General features: G+C 40.3%; 2 protein-coding genes across 3 annotated transcripts; one reads left to right on the top strand and one right to left on the bottom strand.

Annotated features, from left to right (window-relative positions):
- Window positions 1-2755: 2755 nt before the first annotated feature.
- Window positions 2756-17343, top strand: slc1a6 (solute carrier family 1 member 6). Of its 2 annotated transcripts, XM_084354013.1 has the most exons (12): window positions 2756-3238; window positions 3359-3424; window positions 9878-10144; window positions 10301-10438; window positions 10733-10940; window positions 11479-11521; window positions 11768-11896; window positions 12071-12255; window positions 12394-12627; window positions 13418-13612; window positions 14342-14476; window positions 14748-17343. In XM_084354013.1, exons 3-12 carry the CDS (start codon window positions 9922-9924, stop codon window positions 14944-14946), a joined length of 1689 nt encoding a protein of 562 aa, XP_084210139.1. In that variant the 5' UTR covers window positions 2756-3238; window positions 3359-3424; window positions 9878-9921; the 3' UTR covers window positions 14947-17343. The 2 variants fall into 2 exon arrangements, with proteins under 2 accessions (XP_084210139.1, XP_084210138.1); XM_084354012.1 differs by lacking the exons at window positions 2756-3238; window positions 3359-3424 and adding an exon at window positions 5378-5462.
- Window positions 17344-18396: 1053 nt separating this feature from the next.
- On the bottom strand, window positions 18397-22390 carry ccl44 (chemokine (C-C motif) ligand 44). The gene is made up of 5 exons (XM_084354877.1): window positions 22206-22390; window positions 21077-21206; window positions 20214-20361; window positions 19427-19505; window positions 18397-19299 (listed from the first exon to the last, which is right to left on the bottom strand). Exons 1-4 carry the CDS (start codon window positions 22267-22269, stop codon window positions 19467-19469), a joined length of 381 nt encoding a protein of 126 aa, XP_084211003.1. The 5' UTR covers window positions 22270-22390; the 3' UTR covers window positions 18397-19299; window positions 19427-19466.
- Window positions 22391-25308: the final 2918 nt, after the last annotated feature.

Genomic DNA, 25308 nt, shown 5'->3' on the forward strand with positions numbered 1-25308 from the left:
GTAATCAGCTGACATTTCAGAGCAAAGAATCTATTCCCTGACCTTTCTGTGTTTACCGAGGCATTTTGATACACAGAGCTTTCTCTACTTTCATCTCTTAAATATGTGAGCCTGCAACCAATCACTCGCCTTTGAACTGGAGACCACAGGGCAGCAAAATGAGAAATAAACTATTAACAGATAGTGACTCAAGCTTTTAAAAAGCATGTGAGAAAAGCTTGTTTTTGTTGTGTGTCACCAGTTGATTTTGATTTGGGTTTTCCTCCATTTTCTTCCCTACGAATTTGGATCTAGACCTTAAAGAACAAATAACATTAATTTCCAATTATTTCAGATCACAACCGGGGTTACCCTTCATTTTCTCTGTCTCTGTTTTCTCATCATTTTTGTTTAAATAAAGGCAACTGCAGTTTGTTATTGTACTGACCAAGTTAGTTATCAGCTCCATGATAGCAGGCGGTACATAATGTAAAGTGCTACTGAGGACCAGAGGACAAGTTGCTGTGTAATGTCTTAAAATAAAACCTGTGTCACTTCATGGCAGAGGGTCGATTTAGGGCAACGCTGAGCTAATATCCCCCCTTTGAGAAATAATTGATGAGCAACCTGTATGTGTGTGTGTGTGTGTGTGTGTGTGCCTGTTATTTTTGTTCCAGGCACAGAAGGAAGCATGCTCCATTCCACTTGCCTTTGCATCATAATACTATTATCCCATGTCGTGAGACAATAAAGGGGTTGCACAAACATCTCATCTCAGCGCTCAGACTCACAATGTGAGTTTGCTCTCACCAGTACCACAACATAACATGTTGCATGTTGCTTGGTAACTAATGGACAGCTATAAGTGGGAGAAATGACCACCAAAATTCATCACAGCAGGTACTGTGCGCTATAATTTAATCAGCATTTACGAATAAGGGTCACTCCTCATACTTTTGTTGTCACAGTCCCTGAATGGACTGAAGTTGTTTGAGCTGAGTCTATTTAAACATATTCAGTGAACTCATTTAAAAACTAAACAAAATAGTTGATATGTTGCACCAGAAGAATTCCTTCATGCTTGAAGATAACACAGAAGAGATAAATGTTCCTTCCTGCAGGCGGGTGAATAATTACGCTATCCAACCGTGGATCATACATGATCCTTGCCTCCCACGTTATGGCAGGATAATTGTGTTGCCATGGCGATGCAATCTGCTGCTATCACTTTGGTCCTCCAGCAGATTGGAACCAGAGGGAAGTCCGACGCCACACATTCATCCGCATGTTCGAGAAGAGACAACGTACGGGCACGTCGAGGTGATCCGTGGGTTATTTTAGTAAAAGGCAGAAGGGTATTAACATCTTATTCTGCTGACCCCTGTGCTGGCTCCATCTTTACAAACATGTGCTGTGTGGCGAGGCCTTGTTCAAACTCACAGAACTTTATTTCCAAAAGATACAAAATATGTTTGGTATGAAATGATGCAAAATAGACAATTTAAATATCTTCATGTGATGGGATAATGCAGCTGACTTCTTGTCCATCATGGCCCAGCAATCTCATCCCAAGTCAAGTAGCTTTTCTGGTGCTTTCGATGTCATTGCATAATGTTCAGTAAAACTGAATTTAAAAAGGTTTCTTTTTAAGACAATATGGAAGAGAAGTGCTCAGACAAAGGAAAGCCATGACACCTGGGCACATCATCTGCTGAAGAAGATCTCAGGATTTGGCAGGTAGTTCAGCCACAGTTGCAAAATGGATCTTGCGCTGTGTTTGGTACAACTACTGTTTTCAAGGTTGAAGAATGAAGCTTTGGAAAGGAGAGCTACAATTTTGTCACAAATTTGTTTGAAGTTTAAAGAATCTGAAGAAACTTAAAGGATAAGTTCACCCAAAAATGAAAACTCATTGTCTACCCACCCTCGGGCCAATGGAAAGTCAGGTGAAGTTTCCAAGTCCACAGTCATTTCTGGAGCTTCGCTGCAAAACAGTGAAGCAGCATTCTCTCAGACACCTGAAGAAGACGGTGACTTGTTTTAAAACATACAAAACAATTGAAAAAAACATCAAATGGCTCCGTATAGCTGGTATGGTGTAATCCAAGTCTCTGGAAGCCCCGAGGGAGCACACTGATTTGAAAAGACGTCGTATACCCCCTCGACATGCAGTCAAGCTTGTGCACCCACTTTAGACAGTGACGATTTCGGCTTTGAAAAGGGTGTAGATGTTGTCTTTTTCCATTTTTTATTTATTTTTTTTAGTTAAACTCGTTTATTTAAAACAAGTCCTGGATAACGACTGAATTTTCATTTTTGGGTGTACTGAACCTTTAACTTTCACTGTAGGAATCTTTGGAATAAGGAGTGGCACAATTTTATCACAGATTTCTTGTTTAAATTTGAAGAAACTTGAGAGGAAATTCACAAATCTTGCGTCTGTTCTATAAAATCTGTCAAAATGAAAATTCATATCCAAATGCACACTTAAATGCTCGCAGAGAGTTTAAATAATAATGTTAAATTGATAAAAATGTATATATAATTATGTTCAACTTAAAGTTTGTTGCTGCTTGTGTGTTCTCCCTGTAATTTACACTTGGTATGATAAAACTACATAAATATGGTGCAGCTGTATCAGTGCGTGGAGGGCTTCATGCATATCAATGCAACTTTTGTGAACGTGAACATGAGTGAGTGGGTGTGAGAGTGGAAAGCTGGGCAGCTGGGTGCCAAAGGGTTACAAATACACAGCTCCCCAGAGGGGCTCAGAGCTGCAAGCAGATGCATTGTAGTAGAAACCTACTGTAAACTCCTCCAGGACCCAAACCCACTGTTTAACAAGCAAAACACGTTGGCAAATAAATCAGCTCCATCATAAAGTGGTTATTTCTTCATCTAATTATAAAAACTCATATGGGAAGTAGTGTATCGGCTCCATTGTTGTGGCCAGGCAGCAGGTGGTTTATCTTTAATATTTATTTCCCTCCTGAAGGATGCTTTCACCTCTCCTCCTCCCACGCAGACCTCCCAGGCGCTCCTCTCCGCCGCAGGCTCCGCGCAAGAACCAACAATCAGCCGCTCGGTGGTAAAACAGGCGATAACGGTGAAGATGATGATGATGATGATGATGAGCGGAGATACAGTGTGTGGGCACCACTAGTTCATTATCGGCTGCGTGGTGCAGACAGAGAAAGAGAGATAGAGAGAGAGAGATCCACATGACGGTGTGAGGAGCGTCTTGGACAGACTGACAGAGGTGTGTAAGATTGGATTTGTTGTCATTCTGTCTTGAAAGTCACTTTCCAGACACGGTTTGTGCGCAACTTGTTTGGATGCTGGTGAAGTTTTAATCCCCAAATGTTTTTTTTTTTTGCAGCGTCTTCAGGGAGGACAAGCAGCTGAAGACGGAGGGATCTGTCTCCTCATGACGGCTTGAAACAGGGTATCTGGCTTCATCTTTTCTGATTCTTCTGCAGCAACTTTCAATCTGTTGATCTGTCAACACACTGAAAACACTTTAAAAAATACATTTTGCCATTTGGGGTCAATATAGCGTAGGTGCAGTGGGTTAACTGACTTGGTGTCAGTTTGAGAGTGTTAAACTGACTACAAATTAAAGGGACATTCCAGCAATTTTGTAGATCTCTGTCATAAAGTTGGGGGACTTGTGAGATGGAGATTTATTAGTGAATGGTTTGAATCAAAGCAGCAGTGTGTGAGATATCTTGACTTTTACATACTTCCCTCTTGCCTCCAATGATTTGAGATGCAGTCATGATTTATGTGCAAATGACATACTCAGGTCTGACTGGACGATATGTTCACCTGTTGCTACTATACTTTCACTGGACTAAGGAGATTAGTTCATTTCCAGAGCGATGTGTTGCCATAGTTTCTTGGCTTGGTAAAATGCGATCAATGAGAACTGGGAATCCAGTTTAGAGTATTTTACACTTTGTTCATGAATAAACAACGTCAATTCTGGATTTTTGTACTCGGCAACTGTTGTTTTTTCTGCCCCTGAGTCTTTTCTTGATACTCCCGATGACTATCATAGGTGAATAAAATAGGAAACATCTGTGCTTCTGTTTCCCCCGGGAATCAAAGACCCACCATATAGTGAAGGTTTTGATTTTTAGTTCAGTGAATGATTTCTCCGGTTCATGACATCATCACAACCCCAGAAGAATGAATCTTATGGGATCGAACTGAGCGCAGCCATTGTTTCACTGTGGTTACCTTTGTTCTTAGTTGCTGTGCTTTTGTTTTTTCATTCACTGTGACGGAGAGAGGCGATGGTGAGCAGAGGGTTTGCAGTGAAGATGGCTCTGCTTGACATGTGTTACTGAAAAGGATCATCAGGAACTGGTAGAAGAAAAGACAAGCAGCCAGTCAAGCAGCAGTCCGTTCATGGTATCTCCAGAGCCGCCCACTGTAGCTCCAACTTGTGTGTTTTTGTTGTGTGTTTGTGTATTGTTTTTTGTTTTGTTTATGGGTTTGGTTTCCTGTTCGCCTGCTTGCTTTATGGAGTTGTTTGATTGGTGGGATTGTGTTGGTCTGTATGAGGTATGAGTTACTTTTTTGCTGTCAGCTTTTTATTTCCATATATTGAAAATTGAAAGAAACAAAACAGAGGACAAACATCAGGTAGGGGAGGCGATGTACTCGCTTTTAACTACACGTGTGCGCATGACGACTGCCTGTGTAAAATCTGGAAACTCTGTGGAGATCCAGAGTCCTCTGGTGTGCCCTCTAGTGGTATCCCCCAGTAACAAACATGCTGCATCGGAAAGTATGTGAACAATTGCATTCACGACGCAGCCGGTTGTCTTTGTGAATGCAAGGTTAAAAAGCGAGTATATCTCTCAGCGAATGCGTAGTCAGTACATTTACAGTTACATTTCAGTAACTTAACCCTTTAACGCACGGCCATGAATCAACCTTTAGTCCCCCGTATGGCTCAAGCTCCAGAGACACTGAACCCTGCTGCTCCCGTTCAGACGACATACAACTAAGTAGTACTTTTTACGATGAGTGATTTTCATTCAGAATGGAAAAGCCACTTAAAATCCGAAGATGTTGGTATGGATGTTTTGTTGTGTACATTAACGTGTCACGTTGTACGAAATGTGGTCACATGAACAGGTTTCTGTGATCAGGGAGGTAGATCTGTTGTGTATAGAAGGTGTAGAGTCGGATTAGGGAATGGAAACTAGATGGTTGGATTTGACTTTGATGGACTTGTCGTGGACCTGCAAAAGGTTGGCTGTTCCACGTGTGTGTGTGTGTGTGTGTGGAGGTGTGAGAAGGTCAGGTCATATGAGAGGCCTTTTCATGTCTGTGTGCTTATGAGAGCAGAGCAGCGAGTCTTCCTGTCAGTCTCACACACACCGTCCTGACCGTCTGTCTCAGGCTGACGAACTGAGAGCTGTTACCTGACTTTGATCGGACAGTTTGACACAGACTCGCAACCATGAGTGGTGAGTAACCAGTGACCAGTTTTCAGAGCTGAAAAGCTGCTTTTAACTCTATATTTCATGTGGTTACGTGGCGAATAGTGGATATTAGAATTTGCCAGGAAAGAAACAATACCCTTCTAGTGAAAGATATTTGGGATTTAAGCGCATTTAAGTAAGATGTATTTTTCCTGATTTTGAAATTTTAATGGAATCAGTAAGAAAATTCTTTGTCTGAGGGATAAATCACCTGATAATATATATCACTGATCGTTCTTAAAGTATCATTACTAGTGCCATTATTGTGATGCAGCGGTGCAGATAAGCAAACATGTGAGACTAAAACAGATTGTCAACGTGTATGTAACAGCCTGAGATGAGATTCCTGCGTCCTCGTATGTTTTAACACGTCAGTCTGAAGTGGCTTTAGGTGAGATGTGAAATGTGCTCTGCCTTACAAGCTGCATGCCCACCAACAACACTGATCACACTGAGTTCAAGTTGCATTATTTGATAGTGTTAAGTGCTGCAGTGGTTTTGGATTCAATGATAAAATATTTTTTGTTATCGGTATATAAAATTCCTGCTGACCATCTCAGACTTATTGATGCTTTACATAACTGTTAGCGATAGAGATGTTCAGATAACATTTTCTCTTACTCCTGATACCGATTTCAATACCTAAACTTTGTGTATTGGTCAGTAGGAGTATCAAGAACCTTAGACCTTTGTTTTGAGTAAAAGCTCGCCAAAAAACCCTTTAACTGGAAAAAAAGATGAAGGAAACCTCAGGAAGAGCCAAAGAGAAGGAATCCCTCCCCCAGTCACAGAGTATACAGTCGCTTGCAGTTTATGGATATTTGCTTCTTGTCCGGTAAATATTCTGTTAAGTTTCATACAGGTGATCGGGAAGCTGCTTGCTAATAATTAAATTAAGTGATATTGAATCGGTACATAGACTTGCACACTCACTTCTGAGTGGCATTTCTGACACTGGTTTCATTATTGGAACAACCCTTATTAGAGCCCCTCATTTTGCCCTGTTGTTAGCTTAATGTTTAAATGTTCATCACTGGTCTGTAATGCAGTGTTGGATGTTTGGGTTGTCAGACAGATGAGCGCTGCCTGCAGCCTGACCAGAGCCGAGCAGTTTGAGCCGGAGTCGGTGGCTTCAGACTGGAAGTCAGGTGGCTGCTCTGGCCCGACACTGCTGACACAGCTGCTCAAATGAGACTCAGTGACTCAAACATAATAAAACAGTGCAGTAGCCGATTGTACAAAATTGGAAATATGTCACATAGCTCCAATATGTTCAGGCAGCTTCGAAATGCTGCTGCTGGTGGTTTGTCTGACAGCTTTGAGGAAACTAAATTCATTCCTTTGAATCAAACTGAGCTGGAAAGGGACATTTTCATCAAACTATTACCTTCACCACAATCACTGACATACTGTACATGTTTCAAACAAAATTCTCAAGATTTTTTTATTCTGTCTGTAACATGAGACACACAGAGGCAGGAAGGTAAAACAACAACAATCCAGCTTTTATGATAAACCAATGTCCAAGGTCCAAAATCCAAAATCCAAAATAAAATACAAAGGCAGGCCAAGGACACACCAGAAGCCACAAAGATCTAAGCAGGCGCAGGAACACAGGAGATACAGAAGACACAAAGAAGAGTAAAGGAAAAACACAGACTTAAATACATAAAGTTTCCTACATGAGACAGGAAGTGGAAAGTAAAGACATGACACATGAGCATATAATCTACAAAATAAAACAGGAAACAGCAAATCAAAAACCTAAACCATGACAGTATATACAATACTCAAATGTAACTATTTACTACTATTTATTTGTTTTTTGAACAATTGTATGGTGTTTTATTTTAAATCTGATGATGACAGGAAATGAGACTGGACTTGAACTGGGGTCAATGCGGTTCACAGTCTTGACCTGGAGGCTATGGGGCAGACGACGCTAGAATATTCAATATTATAATTGTGTATTAAAAAAATTTTACATTCTGGGCGCCACAGTGGCTCAGCTGGTAGAGCACACATCCCATATGCAGAGGCTGTGTCCTCACTACAGCGGCCCAGGGCTCGAATCCGACCTGCGGCCATTCGCTGCGTGTCATCCCTCGTCTCTCTCATCCCGTTTCCTGTCATCCCTTAAGCTGTCCTATCAAATAAAACCTTGGAAGGCCCAAAAAAAAAACTTAAAAAATGCTACATTCAAAGACTGATTATAAAGCTGCTTTTATCTGCCGAAGTGATTAATATTGTATTGTCTACTGTAAACGATCAGAGTCAGAGGTAGTTAGTGTTGCAAAGTTATAATCACTTAAATAACATATCTTGAGGCTGACCATCTGATAGATATAAGCACGGTGGTGTCTGTATGCTCAGCAGCTGATGTTTTCACAGTTTAATTCATTCACGGTCTCATAATTCCTTCATTGTTTTCTCTGTGACACTGATTTACAGCGAACATGCACAGAGTGTGACTCTACATTTTGTTGACATAAGCGGTCGTCCACTTCAATGCTAATGTGGAGCCGCACAAACTGGACAGAAACAGGAGAAGTGTTTTATTTAACAGCCTTTCCATCCACTTTCATCCATTCAGCACTCAGTGGTGTAACACGATCGTCAGCACTCTCTGGAGTCCTTCAGGCTTGTTGCAAAACATTATGACTGTGTTACATATTTTAATCAGATGTTTCTACTTGTGCTTCAGTTACACACTCACACACACACACGCACACACATATGCTAATAGGCAGTAAGTGTGAACAGTGCCGAGGGAGAGCTGATTATTCTGCGTCTGACACCGAGCTAAAACATGGGCTTGGATTATCCAGGGTCATTCCACGAAACCTGCTCAACAATGGGTCTTTAAGTCTGTGTGTAGGATGTGTAGATAAATGTGACCCTTAGAACAATGGACAAAAGAAAATCAATAGATGACAATGAAGCAAACAGAATAGATTGGAGAGCATAAGTGTTTATCCCTCTGGGAAGAATGAAAATATAAAGGTGTCGGAGCTCAGGGGGAGTTTATTGGAGTTAAATGACAAGCTGATGAAGAGGGTGGCTGTTCAGTATATTGTTCCTTAAGTGCCGGGCGTCAGGTCTGTTGGAAGAGGGTGATTCAGAGGAAACGTTGTAGCCTAGATAGATAAGGAGCAGCCACGTGCTGCACACAGACTGCTTTGTGCTGCTCAGCAGAGAGAAACACGGTAAGACTACTCAAGCTCAATGTTTATGAACTTTTAGTGTTGTTACAGCTCGATTCTATTTACATGATCACAGTAAAGATTAGGAAAACCAGAGCTGACATATTAACTGACTCGCTGAACCAAAAAAGCCAGTTAATACGACTTTAATCGTGCAAAATAAGGGAGCCAGAACTAGACGTATTCAAGGTCATGCAGTGTAATTTAACGTTTAACATGTGCTCTGTTTACATTAGTCCTGCTGGTTGGAGAGGACAAACAAGAGGGCTGATATCTATGAATATTCTGCTTTGATATTCATTCATTGTGTATTGTCTTTACAAAATAATTGTTTGTTTTTTTTTGTTTTTTTTTTACTGGTGAGTAATTTTCCCTCATCTCCCCAAACCAAATGAGATCTTTTCTAATTGTTTCCGTATCCTATAAAAAGTCCCATACCTCAAATATATTTATTTTTCTAATGATATGAAACAGAAACAATCCACAAACTCACATTTGAGAACTTTGAGAACAGGTAAATGTTGTTTTGTGCGTCATCATGACTTATTACACAAATTGTTGTGAGTTAATGTTTTGTTCACTACTCATCGTTTTACCAACAGACTGCAGCATGTTATATGAAAGGGGTGGCATTTGTTTAGCTAATGATTAAATGTTGTTAATTAAATAACATATCACATATCGCATGAATCTGTCACTCAAGTACTTTACTTGAATCTTTCCATTTTCTGCCACTCCATACTTGCACTCAACTACATTTTTGAGGAAAATATTGTACTTTTTACTCCTTTTTATTTGATTACTTTAGTTACTAGTTACTTTGCAGATTTCATGCTGCAGAGCCAACTTAAAATTTGAACATGATGTTTTTCCTTCAACTCCAGTTTGACTAATGCTTTTTACAACAATGCTGTCGCCAAATATTAAGTAACTCTAATTAACTCTAATAACTGTGTCACAGCTGGGCTTAGATTTGATTGAACGTCTTAAGCAGTTGCCTTAATCTTTCACACACAGCAGCAGCATTGGTCCATCCGATGAGATTTTCCCTCCTGTTTACAATTCTCCACCATCTGTTTTTGGGATCTAATGCTTTCTGTCTGTTCGTCAATATCATCAAAATGTCATCCAGCCTACTGTTCCTGCCAAAAATCACACTCAATAAAAACTGAGTATCTGACCAATTATTTCTCCTAGTTTCCCACGAGACCTGCCTTTTGGACCAGGTGCTGGATCTGATTATGAACGAGAAGCCCCCCACCAGCGCCAGTCTTTTCCTAAACGAGGACTCGGACAAACCCCCCCTGCCGGAGAAAGGAAGCTTGAAGAGGCGTCTACGCAGGGCCATGGAGAGGAGAGCCAGCAGCATGAAGGAGAGGATGAGCTCCATCACCCGGGACAGCGTCAAAGGCTTCCTCAAGAGGAACCTGTTCGTCCTGTTTACTGTCGCCGCTGTGGCCCTCGGTGAGCGAAACTTTGTGGAGGTTTAACATTAGTCTCTGCAGCCAGTTGACTTTATTTCACTTCATGTACACTGTGTGTGTGTGTGTGTGTGTGTGTGTGTGTGTGTGTGTGTGTGTGTGTATGTGTGTTTGTGTGTGCGTGGGTAAATGTATTCAGGTGTAATCCTGGGCTTTGCTTTACGCCCCCACAACCTGTCCCTGAGGGAGATCAAGTACTTTGCCTTTCCTGGGGAGCTACTAATGAGAATGCTGCGGATGCTGGTGCTACCTCTCATCGTCTCCAGTCTGGTCACAGGTCGGGTTATAACAAGCACAGAAGAACACACACACTTAATGCTGCCAGCATGTTTCAGGAGATTATTAGTTAGACCCTAAAATGGGAGAGGTGAAGGAATGTTAAAATGTTAATTATGCAACTTTAAATATTGACAGCTTCATTCTCAGCCAGAAATAATCATAAATGTCAGAAAACCCAAGTGCTTTATTATTTACTGCACAATTAAAATATGTCAATGTACATTTTAAAAGATGCTAACAAGATCTTAACTTGAAGCTGATTAATTTCTTAAATGTATTTCCTCTTTCTCAGGTATTTCCTCCTTGGACAGCAAAGCTTCAGGTAAGATGGGTGTGCGCGCAGTGGTCTACTACATGGTGACCACCCTGATTGCAGTGTTCATCGGCATTGTCATCGTGATGATCATCCGACCGGGGAAAGGCAGCAGGGACAGTCCTGTGGACAACAGTGGAAACATAGAACCAGTTCAGGCTGCCGATGCTTTCCTGGATCTCATCAGGTAACAGCTGAGAAACAGAAACAGAAACAGCTGTGTTGAGTGTGTCCACATGCAGCCTCATCTTCCACATTTAGTTAATGTCTGACATTTTCAGAAATGAAAAATGCAAAGTCAGATGAAAAGATTGGTATCCCTCTTGTATCTATTAGCGATGTGATGCTACAGCCAAGAGTCAATTAGCTGAGCTTAGCAGCAGCCATGTCTGCCACATAATACACTAATTTTTTTTAGACTTTGGATTAGTAAACTTTAGAGATGCCGGGATGTAGATTAATCTGTGGAAAGAGCCAGGCTGGCTGTTTCCCCCTACTTCCAGTCTTTATGCTAAGCTATGCTAACTGGCTGCTGGCTTTAGCTTCATATTTAATGGACAGATATGAGAGTGGTATCGATCTTCTCACTTAACTCTCGGCAAAAAAGTGAGTATAGTAACATATTAGTAGTGTTACAAAATGTACGACCCGCTGTGACACATGTTCTGGTGCTTATAGAAATATGAGCATGAATATAAATATAATTATTTATCCTTTCATCCCAGGAACATGTTTCCTCCCAATCTGGTGGAGGCTTGTTTCAAACAGGTGAGGCTGTCTTCTCCCATCAGTAATATGTTATGAATATTATTTCCTTTAACATATTTAATTTTTGCTCATAGAAACAGAAATCACATGCATAACACCACACCCATCATCCATCCTAAAAAGCTTGTAAAAGGAACATATCATTTCACTGTGAAATCAAATTGCCTCAAAACTCAAACTCAAAAATGTAAACACCCTAATTATTAATGTATTATTTTGATTTAATTTTCATGCTCTCGCTTGCAGTATAAAACTGTGTACAAGAAGACTGTGCACACAAGGAATGTGACAGTGACCCTGAACCTCACCGACTCTCTTAACGTGACAGACTCTAAGCTGAACATGAACCTCAGCAGGGTCCTGCACACCATACAGGTGGGTGGAAAACAAGGATATGATGCTCATATACTTCATATTAATGTATAGAGATTTAAGTGTCCTTTTCCACTCAATGGTGCTCCATTAATCCATTGAGCGTTTGTGCTTCTACAACATCTAATTTATGTAACAATTCACATAATGCTTCCTTCCACATATTTTCTCCCACAGGAGACAGTAGAGGAGACTGTCCCTGTGTCCGGCTCCTCTGCCGGAGTGAACGCTCTCGGTTTGGTGGTTTTCTCCATGTGCTTCGGTCTGGTCATTGGCAACATGAAGCAGCAGGGCCAGGCCCTCAGGGACTTCTTCGACTGCCTGAATGAAGCCATTATGAGGCTGGTGTCCATCATCATCTGGTCAGTAAAGACATACCTCACACTCCCTGAGCTCTGAACTCTAGGTTTCTACTTAAGTATTCCTGTAAGAGTTGGTCACCTAAGTTGCTGAACAGATGTGTCTGTCTCTCTGTCTTCCTTGTACATCTCACCTCTCAGGTATGCTCCAGTGGGCATCCTGTTCCTGATTGCTGGAAAGATTGTGGAGATGAAGAATCTGGCAGAGGTGGGCGGCCAGCTTGGGATGTACACCGTCTCTGTCATTGTGGGTCTCCTCATCCATGGCCTCTTTGTCTTGCCAATGCTCTACTTCCTGGTGACCAGGAAGAATCCCTACACCTTCATTGGTGGCATACTGCAGGCGCTCATCACTGCTCTGGGGACCTCATCCAGGTAAATGTCATCCTCTGTCCTGCTCAGATACTGGTGTCCCTTAATGTTTGTGTCCCATTCAGTGTGTTTAAGGGTATGTGTCATGAAAAGAAGGAAATATATTATATTGTAGATCAGATTCTGATTCAAACAACAATGAGCAAAGAGATTCAGGTTAAATGGAATGATATACTGCAGGTTACACTTTAAGATATGTAAATTTAAAGTCAATTTATTACCTAAATGACAATGAAAGGATAGGATACAAAATGATATGATACAATACAATACAATATTATTCAATATGATACGATACGATATAGTACATCAGATACGATATTATATTATATGATATGATAGGGCATTATGTGATATGATACAATAAGATATGATACAATGTGATGCGTTACATTTTATTATTATATGATATGGCGCGATACGATACATTGCAACACAATACGGTGGTATGATATGAGATGATACCATACCATACATAGTGGTGGAGGAAGTACTCAACGTTTACTTGGGCATAGCAGCAATGCCATAGTGAAGAAATATTCCAAAAGTCCTGCATTCAAAATTTTACGGAAGTATCAGCATCAAAGATTGTGAAAACACCAAAAATCAAAGTACAATGTAGATGGGGCTAATTTCAGTAACTTATTTTACTAATTTTAATTACTTGTACTTAGTACAAGTTAAGTAATTGTATTTAGTTACTTTCCATTTACTTTTCATTGTTTTATATAATTTAATTTGGTCTCTGACTGGTTCTACGTCATGATCCTACATCTTTCCCTGCATACTGCAGCTCTGCCACCCTGCCCATCACCTTCCGCTGTCTGGAGGAGAACAACCGTGTGGATAAACGAGTGACACGCTTCGTCCTCCCTGTGGGTGCCACTATCAACATGGATGGCACCGCCCTCTACGAGGCTGTGGCAGCCATCTTTATTGCTCAAGTCAATGACATGGACCTCAATTTTGGCCAGATTCTCACCATCAGGTAAGCCTCGGTTAGTTTTATTAGCTTTGGTTTACACCATATATGTAAATACTGTAGATGCTGGACGCACGGAGCCCTGTCATTTGATTCATTACAACATCTTTTTGTCTGAGATGGGTGAAGTACAAAACCAGTGTTTCAGGGTGACAATCAAGACAGATATTATTTTTTAATTCAGTAAATTAATTAAATGCAGCTTACGTTTATATTACCTGAACAGCTTCTCCTAAAAGGGGAAGTACGCCTACTACAAATGCCAAACTACAAGTCTGAAAATGAATGAGATCCACATGCTAACAGGCTAATAGCTTAACAAGTACTGGGTCTACTCAACGAATCTGATGGCCTGAAGCCTCCAAGTGGTCTCTAATGTATTCTTCAGTGTTGACACTGAAAGGGTTGTATATTTTAACACAACCATCTTCTTATGGTGATACAAACCCTGGCTGCTTCATCTTTATTACCACCTTACTCCAGAAGAAAATCAACTTATGATGGTACTTTATTTACACCATGATTCACCTGATCAGCCTTTTCATTAATGTACATTAATGTGTGACACAGTGTGTGATTATATATGTGTGTGACCAACTCAAAGCTGATTTACATAATTTCATAGTACCTCGTGTGCTTTTATCACTCTCACCAGAAGTGCACATGTGCAGTTTGTTTGTTTCCCTTTATTAAATGTCTTCACTCTCCTCTCCATCCCTCCCACCGCCCACGCAGTATCACGGCAACTGCTGCCAGCATCGGAGCAGCAGGCATCCCTCAGGCTGGCCTGGTTACCATGGTGATAGTATTGACATCGGTGGGACTGCCCACAGAGGACATAACACTGATCATCGCCGTGGATTGGTTCTTGTGAGTTCTTACTAAATGTCAGCTTGATAGGGATTGGTCTGCGTACTGTTCTGTGGGTCTACCAGCCTAAATGTCATTGTAAAGCTTCAGAGAGCCCAGAGGTCCCACCACTACAAAGGTTACTGATGCATAATGCAGAGTGACAGATTAGAAAGCTTCTGTTTAGAGGCGCATTTATGAATGTTGGCCTGGGGGTGCTTTTATAGCAGATGTGCAATAATATTTCAACTGTCTGTACTGTCTTCCATCTTTCTCTCTCTCGTCTCCCCAGGGACCGCTTGCGTACCACCACCAACGTGCTGGGTGACTCGCTCGGGGCTGGCATCGTGGAGCACCTTTCCCGTAGAGAGCTGCAGAGTCAGGATGCTGAGGTGCGCAACTCTGTGATCGAGGAGAATGAGAAGCCCTACCAGCTTATCTGCCAGGAAAATGACACACTCAATCACCGCAACAGTGAGACCACGATGTGAAGACAAGAGCTACACCCTGAAGAGCTTTGTGTACCAAAAGCATTTTAGCTAGAGGGTTTGCTTGCAACAGTGCAGGAACAGTCTTAAAAAATAGTAGTTCTTGGTCAACTCAGCCAGTGCCTGGGGCAAAGCCTGGCCTGGGGTTGTTTGACGACAGGAAATAAGTACACAAGCTGTTTAGGAACAGTTACACACCCTATGCCTACAATCTGATACTGTCAGTGGCAGTTATTTGGGGGCATTTTGCTGTTTGATTACTGTTTTAATCAATGTCAGACAGGCTCAACATGTCAAAGACAGCTGAAAGTATTTTTAAAAAATCTTAAGCCTCATCACGTTTTCAAAGATTTGTATAATTTATCATCCATACAGTCTGTCACCAGCATCAGCCTTAGAATACACAGTATTGTAGAAAAACCAGCCCATTCTCACTCCCAACACGTCAAATACAGCTGCCTGGTCAATGGCCCTATGCTTTAAAGTTTGAAGCTGTATTTACCCCTCCAGCGTCAGTTGTTGTTGCAGTAGTATAAAGAGCGACAAAGTCCGAGCCAGGGGGGTGGCTGGGGTGCTCGGGTGGGTCCAGCATTCATGACCCAGGCCATTTGTGACCTAGAGTCAAGAGTGATTTGTCAGTAATTTATGTAATCTATGTAAGTGAAGTATTTTGTTTCTGTCAAATCTTAACCATTTATTTTTCCAGAAACCTAAGTATTATAACACAGGTATTTATTTAAGCCTAACCCTAGTCAAGTAGTTTGTTATGCCTAACCCTAACCAAGTATTTATTTGTTAACCAAACCTAACCAAATAGTTTTTTTTACTAAACCCAGCCAAGTACTTGTTTTTGCCTAACCCTAACCAAGTAGGGTTTTTTGCCTGAACCCAGCCAAGTAGTTTCATAATGCTTAACCCTAACCAAGTAGTTTCATAATGCTTAACCCTAACCAAGTAGTTTTTAATGCTTAACCCTAACCAAGTAGTTTTTTTTGCCTGAACCTAACCAAGTACTTATTTTTTTGCCTGAACCTAACCAAGTACTTATTTTTTTGCCTGAACCTAACCAAGAACTTTTTTTTTTGCCTGAACCTAACCAAGTAGTTATTTTTGCCTGATCCTAACCAAACCACAACCATTTGACAACATTAATAACATTCAAAAGTCATAATATGTCATTCTATGTAAGCTGTTTGTCAGTAAGTCTCATTGGACGTTGCAAATAACGTATTAGTTAACTTAACCGCAAAACCTTCCATATACAAAACTGACACTAGCGCGGTTTGTAGAGTTTCACAGTTTGAAGCTAAAGGCCTCTGACCAAGCTGCTGTAATTGACGAGATGGGACTGAGAACATGTTGAGAAAAAAAAACCCATTCATAGACACACAGTTAAACATCTGATTTTCCAATCTTGAGAATATGTAAATCTGCATAATTTGGCTATTTCTTTTGCATGAGTCAATACATATTATTTAATTTACAAACACTTGTTTTTGTCATTCTCATTATGACTACCTCTAGTAGGACTTAGACATGGAGCTTCTACAGCACTACACACAATATTCGAGCATATCAGCAGAATGTAAATACATCGATCTCTGCATTGTTTTGTTTTGAATTTTTTTTATTATTTACGTTTTCTTGTCATTGTACAATTCTGAATACTTGACTGTTAAACACTGGAGGATGGTGTGAAGGAGAATCTTTGTTGTTTTGAAGTTGATATATTTCAAGTGACTTTGGTATAATGTTTTTTTTTCACTCTGCTTTCTTATAAATATTATATATATGTGTGTATTTCCTGCATTTCTTTGGTGCTATTGCTGTTAAACTGTACTGCAGTTATGCTATGTCTGAAACTCTTGTACATCAAACAGGTGAGGGAAATATACAAGGGAATGACAAATATGTTCCTTTTTAGTTATTTTTTCCTTTTTTCCTCTAATTTTCAGGTTTGATTGTTCTTGCATTTATTTTTTACATCATTACTGATTTATAAAGTATTAACAAGTGTAGATTCATGACCGTTAGAAGATATTTCATTGTTGGTCACATTGTGCTTTACATCAATATACCCTAGAATCTGCCTGTTTGTGTTTTCTGTTTTATAATTAATACTACCAACTAAATATGGTATTTAATTATGTTATATTTTAACTGGAGTAATATATTGCAAGCTAATAATGGATTCATTTCTATTGTTTTGTGAAAAGGTACTGTGAAGAAAGCTTGTCAATGCCTTGAGGAATTGAATGTACAGTTGCTTTATGCTTTTTGGTGTTGATTGCTTTAGAGGACAGTGTAGTGTATGATTATGAAAGTGAAAAGCTATGTATCATTTAATTAAAAGCTCCTCTGATTTTGTGTTTGTTACATGCTCATAAAGAGGTCTGACTTTAGTTTCCATGCTCGATGTTATTTCAGTAAAAAGCTCAACATTTTTGATGGACAGCTTATGAAAAATGTGACAAGTAAATGGCTCAGGAATTAAAACATGGGTCTCATTATTGTGTTTGTGGCTACCCCTGGTGGAGGATATCCTCCTGTCCAGAAGCTGTTCTGCTTTTAAGCATACATGAGTCAAATTTAATATGAGAGAAATAGTTTCAAACTGTTGATCAAAATAACTGGATGTGTTCTACAGCATGTTAAAACTATTTGATTTATATATAAGTAGTTCATCACTAAAACGGTAAAACTTTACCCTGTGTGCTTCTGTTTAAATGTTAAAACCGTTGTTATTGCAATGCTTGACATGCTTATACCCCTTATGACATCCTAGTTTCTTGACCATGGTTGCTACAGAAGAGACAGCCATGCTAGCAGCTCTCTGAGGTTGTAATATGGCACAGCTGTGCTTTATGCTGAATGCTAACACAAGCATGCTAACATGGGCTCAATTAAAATGCTAACGTTATATCCTAGATGATATATTTAAAAAAATGTATAATGTTTGGCACGCTCATCGTCTTCGTTTATGATGTTAACATTTGCTATTTAGCACTTAACACAAAGTAGCCTGGAGCTGAGGTATTAAACCGAAATATCATAACTGTTGGGAAAATTAAAATGTACCTGAAAACATGCTCGGGATCACCAAAATTAAAAAATAGATGAACAGTTTTATCCTGAGGATATGGAAGTGTATTGCTGACAAGCCAGAAAAAGAATAATTTATCAGTATTACTTATACATATAAAATGAAAAAGTTCTTGTTATAACAAAATATTCTCACGTTATAACAGGATATTTTCATGTTATTATGACATACAAACTTCACACGTAAAACATGATAATGTTATAATTTGAAAACTCTTCTTTGATTGAGAAAATGGTGTGCGCAGAACAGACTAATTAATGGTTCATTTGCCCTGCTAGCATGGCTACATAACTGTCCTGTGCGGTAAATAAGACATGCAAACAGACAGCCAGAAAAAGACAGTGGGGCAGTTGCGGTTATTATTTCAGATTAATTTATAAAATAGTTCACTTGAGTTACTGTTTTAACATACAGTGCATTCTTCTACAATACAATACTTGTGTGTTTCACACACAGTTGAGCCCTCTAAGATTTAACAGCCTTGCCATGTGGTGAATTGAATCATGAATACTTTGGCATAGTTTTGTGACGGACTATCGGTGAAAAAGACAAATGTAAACTGCAAATGCGTAGATATTTAAATCTCTGGTAGATGCCTGAGGGCCTCCTTTTAAAAGATCGACTTGGGCTTCAAGTGAGTTTACAAACAGTCAATATACAGAGTGGACAAAATATCAGGAACATTTGCTCTTTATGTTACACAGGAAGTCGTATCCAGGTGAAATCTTCTCACTGATCCCACTTTGATTTCACCTGTCTAACAGTCAAACATATCAGGTCAAAGTCTGCACTGTGTGCAGTGTCATTACATATCACTGAAGGTATACAAGTCACAAATAAGCATAGAGTATGCTGATATACAATATTAATATCACTGCTCGTTAATCATTTGTTTAACTAAACCTTTTTCAAAACTGATTTCACATCAGCCACGAGTAGTTTATGTTTTTGTAGAAGGAGACACTTCCAGGCAGACTCTGGCAAATAACAGTATGAGCCATTAAAAAACAAAAAAAATCAGTTCAACTTATCTTACAAGTAAATACTCCTCTGTTGAGGCGTTTCCAGCCACATGTTTGGGAATATTTCAAGCACAGTTCATGTTTAAATATCTAAAGCCATTTAAATATGTATTGCTGCCCAGGTCTGGTCCCAGGGAGACAGATAGTGTAGATAGAGAGAGACACAAGACGACTGGAGAGTCAGCGAGCTTCGCCGTGTAAAGATGACGAGCCACTGAAAGTTTACTTGGCCTGTGGAAGAGCGAGAAGAATGCAGAAATATTGGATGAGACATTTGAGAGAGTTACTTCCAAGTATTATAAACTATACCCCGAACTTTCAAAGGATACAACATTGTCAAAAGTTAGAAAAAACGTACTTATGACTATGAGTTTTCCTCCATATGTGATGGTGCTCCATCACTCCGTATTAAGAACCGCCCAGTTGTCTTTCTTGTCCTGATGATCACAAGAGAAAGAAAAATGTCGCATGGAAATAACATGAAAATCCCCTCAAATCAACATCCATGGATCACATTGTCTACTTTTTGACTGAATACATTTTAAAGGAGACATATTGTGCTCATTATCAGGGTCATAATTTTATTTTGGGTCACTACTAGAATAGGTTTACATGCTTTAATTCTCAAAAAAAGCATCTGTTTTCTCATACTGTCCAGTGCTACAGCACTGTACTCTCCTTCTGTCTGTAACACTCTGTTTTAGCTCCTGTATCTTTAAGGCCCGCCCTCCCAAATACATAGTCTGCTCTGATTGGTCAGCTCACACACACCTGACCCAACACCACTTACAACAACAGAGCTGTGCTAAATCAATTCTGGTGTGCCAAACTAGCCACTAGACACGAATTATTCAAATGTGTGACATGGCGATGTAGTGTGATGTCACAAAGTCATGTAATTAAAGGCGGTACTACTGATGAGGCGTTTCTGGAGCAGTGTTTTCTGTGGGAGAGAGGAGCTTCTGTTGGTGGGGACTTTCGAGACCTTTTACATGCATGAGAACCTATTCAAAAAACACTGAAGGAAAGTAGGAACTTAAAAGCACGGTCTCCTTTAATGAATCATATTTTATCTTATTACTTTTGACATCCAGTGGATTGCTATAGCTAACAGCCATATAGCTGTACAGTAGCTTGTATCTGACCTCTGACATGACGGGCAGGTTGTCATGAGGAAGGAGCCACATGGTTCGGTGGGCCTTGGCTCTCTGTCTCTGCAGGAGCTTTCTCAGCAACCTCTTCACCTTCCGGTCTCTGGGGTCTGCACATTTCACCGCCCTCTTTGTGTAAAGACTATAAAAAGATCACAGTGCTTATTATACAACACGGGATGGCTGTACAAGGTCCTGCTGGACACAGAAGGAACAAGAGAGCCCCAAACCCCAAATTCTGGCACAAGCAATGATTCAGCAATAATCTGGAGGACTACAAATATGTCTGTCAGGTGTAGCAGAGCCCAGAGGAATCACAAAGAAAAGATGATATAAGATGCTGGAAATAGAGTGAAATAAGGTTTTTTTCTCTGGTATAAAGAAGTCAAACTGTGATCAAAAGTTGAAGAAAAGAGGTTGGGAACCACTGAAATAGAGAGGAGCAAAGGAAACTATTGTATGTGCTGCATAAGAACTCAATGTTTTTGTTAACTGGACCACATGAAAAAGCAAGCTCCTCATTCCCCTGCAACATCAGATTTCTCTGACCTGCTGGAAACAATAGGTATCACAATGCAGAATGGTTTACTTAACTAAACCCTGCTGTGCTGACTGACTGGCTGCGGCAGGGCTCAGCTGGCTCGGAAGGTATTTTCAGATGGCTTGTTATTCCCACATATTTCTTTTCTTACTTCCCTGGCAATTACAGCTCCGAGCCCTGCCATAACAACATGACCTGGAAAGATGACAATGCCTCTCAGCCCGGCTCTGCCCTCCTCTAACAAGAGGCATATTTTCCATGCCTGCAGATTGCTGTGTGCTCTTTAGCTCCAGGAGTGGATAGTTGAAATACTTGCATGATGGCTTGTATACTGCAGTCGGGCCCCTCCGTCTGCACCTCAAACCGCAACACATCTTTGGTACGCACCTTGCCCTGGGAGTACAACATGCAGCACTGGACATCCCTTTGCATCTGCACGCCTTTACCTGGGAGAAAGAGAGGCAAAAACAGAGAAAAAAAACAAGAAACATTAGAGAACAAAACCAGATTCACTAATTATCGTGGCTTGTTGCATCCTGTTTCACACCTTTGATTATATTTTAGCTTTCCTTTCCAGGTCATCTTAGAGTGTAAATCCTTTTTTCAAGTGAGAACAGGACACCGAAGCAACATCATGACAGCCGCAAAAGTTTCAAACAACATGCATTATTTCACATTATTACAAACAACGGTAAAAACAGACATGGAAACATTTTGCATTCATATTTACTGCAGAGAATCATGCTAATCCTTTGATGTGAACGACTTAAACAGAGTGTTTGGGCAGCTTTTGCAAACAGCAAAATGTTCTCTGTTCTGCAGGATGTGCACATGCCCTCTCGTTACATATACACACAGTCATACACACACAAGAATGTCAGAGGAGTTACAATGGCATCCCATTGTGCTGCAAAACATACTACCATGGCAGGGAAATGAGAGACAGAGAAAGTGAGAGAAAGCGAGGGGGGGTGTGTGTTTGTGTGGAAGGTGTGCCATGATGCCTTTTCATCCAAAGGAAATGTGTAAACAAATTAAAGTGTGATGGAAGCAGCAGGAGCAATAAGGGCTGTAAAATAGGACAGTGGCGCTTCGTTATGCCGCAGATGATTTTGAATCCATCCTCGGGCACTTCCATCACCGTACTTCCAGCGCTTTTCACAACAGACGAGACGACACCATCACACAGACTGAGCCCTGACACAGTTGCTGTCTTTCTGTGTGAGTGTTGTGTGATTTCAGATGCTCGTCCTCCTGCGTTCTGCCCCTCTGTTTACATCCATGCCTCTCTCCCTGCTGCTCCTGCTGCTATCCCTCTTTTCCCTCTTCTCTCCCTTTTCTGTCTTCGCCATCGCTCTCTTTGCTACACTGTCCACCTGCAGGGTGCATGCAAGCCATGCAACACACACACTCACACACACATAGTAAGTATGGTTGTGTCCTACCTTCCACAGATGCCAGGAGAATAACAGTCAGAGAGATAACAGTCAACATCTGCAGCATGAACATGATGAGGCTGGCAGAGAGGAGGAGAGGAGAGGAGAGGAGAGGAGAGGAGGATAATCTACTCTGTCACCTCTCCCTCTATGGCTGCCTCTCTTATATTACTCCCTCCCTCTCTTTATACCTCCCTGCCCATCTCTCACTCACTCACTTCCACCACCTCTCTTTTTCTGTCTTACCGTCTTCCCCTCCCACCTTCTGTTTATTCATTTTCAGTCATTCTCACGCTCAGCTAACCCCCCTCCCCTTGCCTCATTCTCTTCTTCTTTCACACTCATCTCACCTCTCACTCGTTTCTCCTTTTCCTGCCACTTCACTCAGGATGCCAAGCCTCATTTGTCTCATTTGAGGCTTTAAATTCCTCCTTTGTTTTTGTCTCCTTTCTTGTCTGAAACAGATGTAATGGGTGAAATTAACAAAAAATTTCCCTATAGCTTTCACATTACAGGATCAGTCCTGATTTGGCTTTTTTGAAATAATCCATTCCCAAATAATATTCAATTTACCCGGGTTTGCAGCTGTATAAGGTAGTTGTCTACACTCTAACACCGAACAGTAGGCGTGTCCGACTTGTGCATCTGGATCAGTCTTGCCGGAGAGTTATGTTCTCTGTGAGATTCCAGACAAAATGCCAAACATACCTAGAAACTGTAACAAACTGAATTTATTGGCTTAATTTAACCCTGAATTACAACATGAATAACTTGATCATGGTTTAGAAGAGCAATATGTACGAATTTTAGTTTTTTTTAGTTTTAAGTACTGAAAATTATCATCAGATTGTGAACAAAAACTATTTTGACACGTCAATGACATATTGTGTTGGAGAGATATCTACTGAAGTTAGCATGCTAACCAGCTAGCCCTGTCTTCGGCCTGAAAACCTATTCCTCTTTTGTCCAAAACTCCTGTGCTAGCACTGTAAACATGAACAATCCCCAGGTGCTCTGTGCTCCAGGTCCAGGCAGAGTCAGCTAATAAGACCACTAGCTTCACAGCTAACTGAGCTAACGAGCTAATGGCTTCTACAATTAGCAGTAGTTAGCATTTACTCTGATGACATGCTGCCTCCTATGTATTTGTTGTGGTCCATTCTTACATATTAACCTTTAAAGGTCATCCTGTTAACATTTTTATGTAGACAAATAATAAAAAAAAAACAATTCATCTACAGATCTTGGAGAAAGGTGCAGAATAAAAGTATCTGTTTTCCTTCAAAACATCATGTTTGTGAATCAATGATGAAAAATGTTTGTCCAAAATGATTATTCCAGCTTCTAAGAGAGAAAAGAGTTTTGGTAGTTCACAGTTTGTGGAAAAAAATGTAAAATGGCTGCCCAAACGTTAGCTAGCTGGCATTATTCATATTAACATCAGCTAGCCTTAGTGATGTTAGCAATATGCCTTAGCTAGCTAGCGTTAGCAACGTTAGCCATGACAAACTGTTATTTGAGGGGACAGAGGACTCGACAAACAGCGGTGTTGTGGCGTGAGTGCAGTGCAATTCGTGTACAATATAAACCCTTCCTGTTTTCTTTCTACACTGATGACACACAGTTGTACGTCTGATCTTAAACCAACAATTTAGCTTAGTTTTAAGGCGTGCGTTACAAGTCTCCAGTGATAAATCTCAATGTTTTCTTCAAACATATTTTTGACATTCTTTTGTTGAGCCCTTCTAATCATGTCTCTGATTTACGAAACAAACTTGAAAATCTGACAGCCAGTATGAAACCAATCCCCAGGAATTATTTTACTCCAGCCTTTGTTTTCTTGCTTTTATTTCTTTTTTATGGCTTGGCTCATGAGAATGCACCAGTTTCACTCAGTAACTGTAATATATTTGGTCAATAAAGGTATTCAGATGTTTGAAAAATATGTCTTTGCAGCCACTCCCTGTCTGGCCACAAATCATAATAAACTGGTTACAAGTTTCCATAACTGAACACCACAAGAATAAGCTGGAGGCTGAATCTGAGAGTCAAGCATCTACATCCATTTCAGGGAGGTTTTAACAAAAAAACAGCATCGGGACCTGATTATAAGGAAAGAAACCAGAGAAATTGATGTACATCTGTTTCACAAGGATATTCCTTTGAAACATCTTTGTGGTCAAGAAAAAATTACAGATAAGCCAAAGTCAGACGATGTTGCCAACAATAACAACATATACAATAATTGATCACAGGCCTGTTGAATAGATAAATGTTGCCACATCTAATTGTTGACACATTAAACTGACAGTGTTTAATAAACAAGTAAAAATGAGTTGTAATTCTTATTAATGAGGAGATACATGATTTCATTACCACATGAGTGTTCATCCGTGAACCATTCAGATAATGTCACCCAAACACAATGGAGGTGAATGCTCATTTGTGGTAAAGCATCAAAAGTAAGGTTAATAAAATTCAGCAGCAATGTTCACAAACAATGTCCTGTGTTGTCAGCCCTCAATACTTTTTGACTACAACTATTATAACAGCTGAATACTAGTTGAAAATCTTTGTTTGCTGACCTCTAGTGAGCCATTACGTCACTGTTGTGTGTGGTTACTGGTGCAACAGAGCATATTTCCACCACCCAGACCACCTCATCTAGGGTTGGTCAGAAGCATTCACATCAGACAAAAGCTGGTCTCCATCCTGATATCACTTTATTCTTTACTTTACTTTGTTTTTTATTCTTTTATTAGTGGAACACAGTAGAAAGATGTTAGGAAATGAGGGGAGAAACAGATGGAGAATGACATGCAACAACAGGACCAGGATATAATGTTAGCAGGTAACTTTTCTGCAAACCACAGATACGTACGAGGTTGTCATTGGTACCAGACGCGCTGTATCATGTTCCCATTCTATGCTTATTAGCGGCCTTTCACATCAGGAGCTGAAAGGGAGGTGGCATTGTACCAGTTCGAGTCTCTGGGGACATTTCAAGGGGTTTTAGCGGCGACCAAAACAAGCTGTTTTTCACAGGAAGGCGGATCAAACCCAGGCATTTTGTGGCAAAACATAACCATGACATTTTCCTAACCCTAACCAA

This window comes from Pagrus pagrus (assembly GCF_965226575.1).
Source record: "Pagrus pagrus genome assembly, chromosome: 6".
Classification (NCBI taxonomy): Eukaryota; Metazoa; Chordata; class Actinopteri; order Spariformes; family Sparidae; genus Pagrus; species Pagrus pagrus.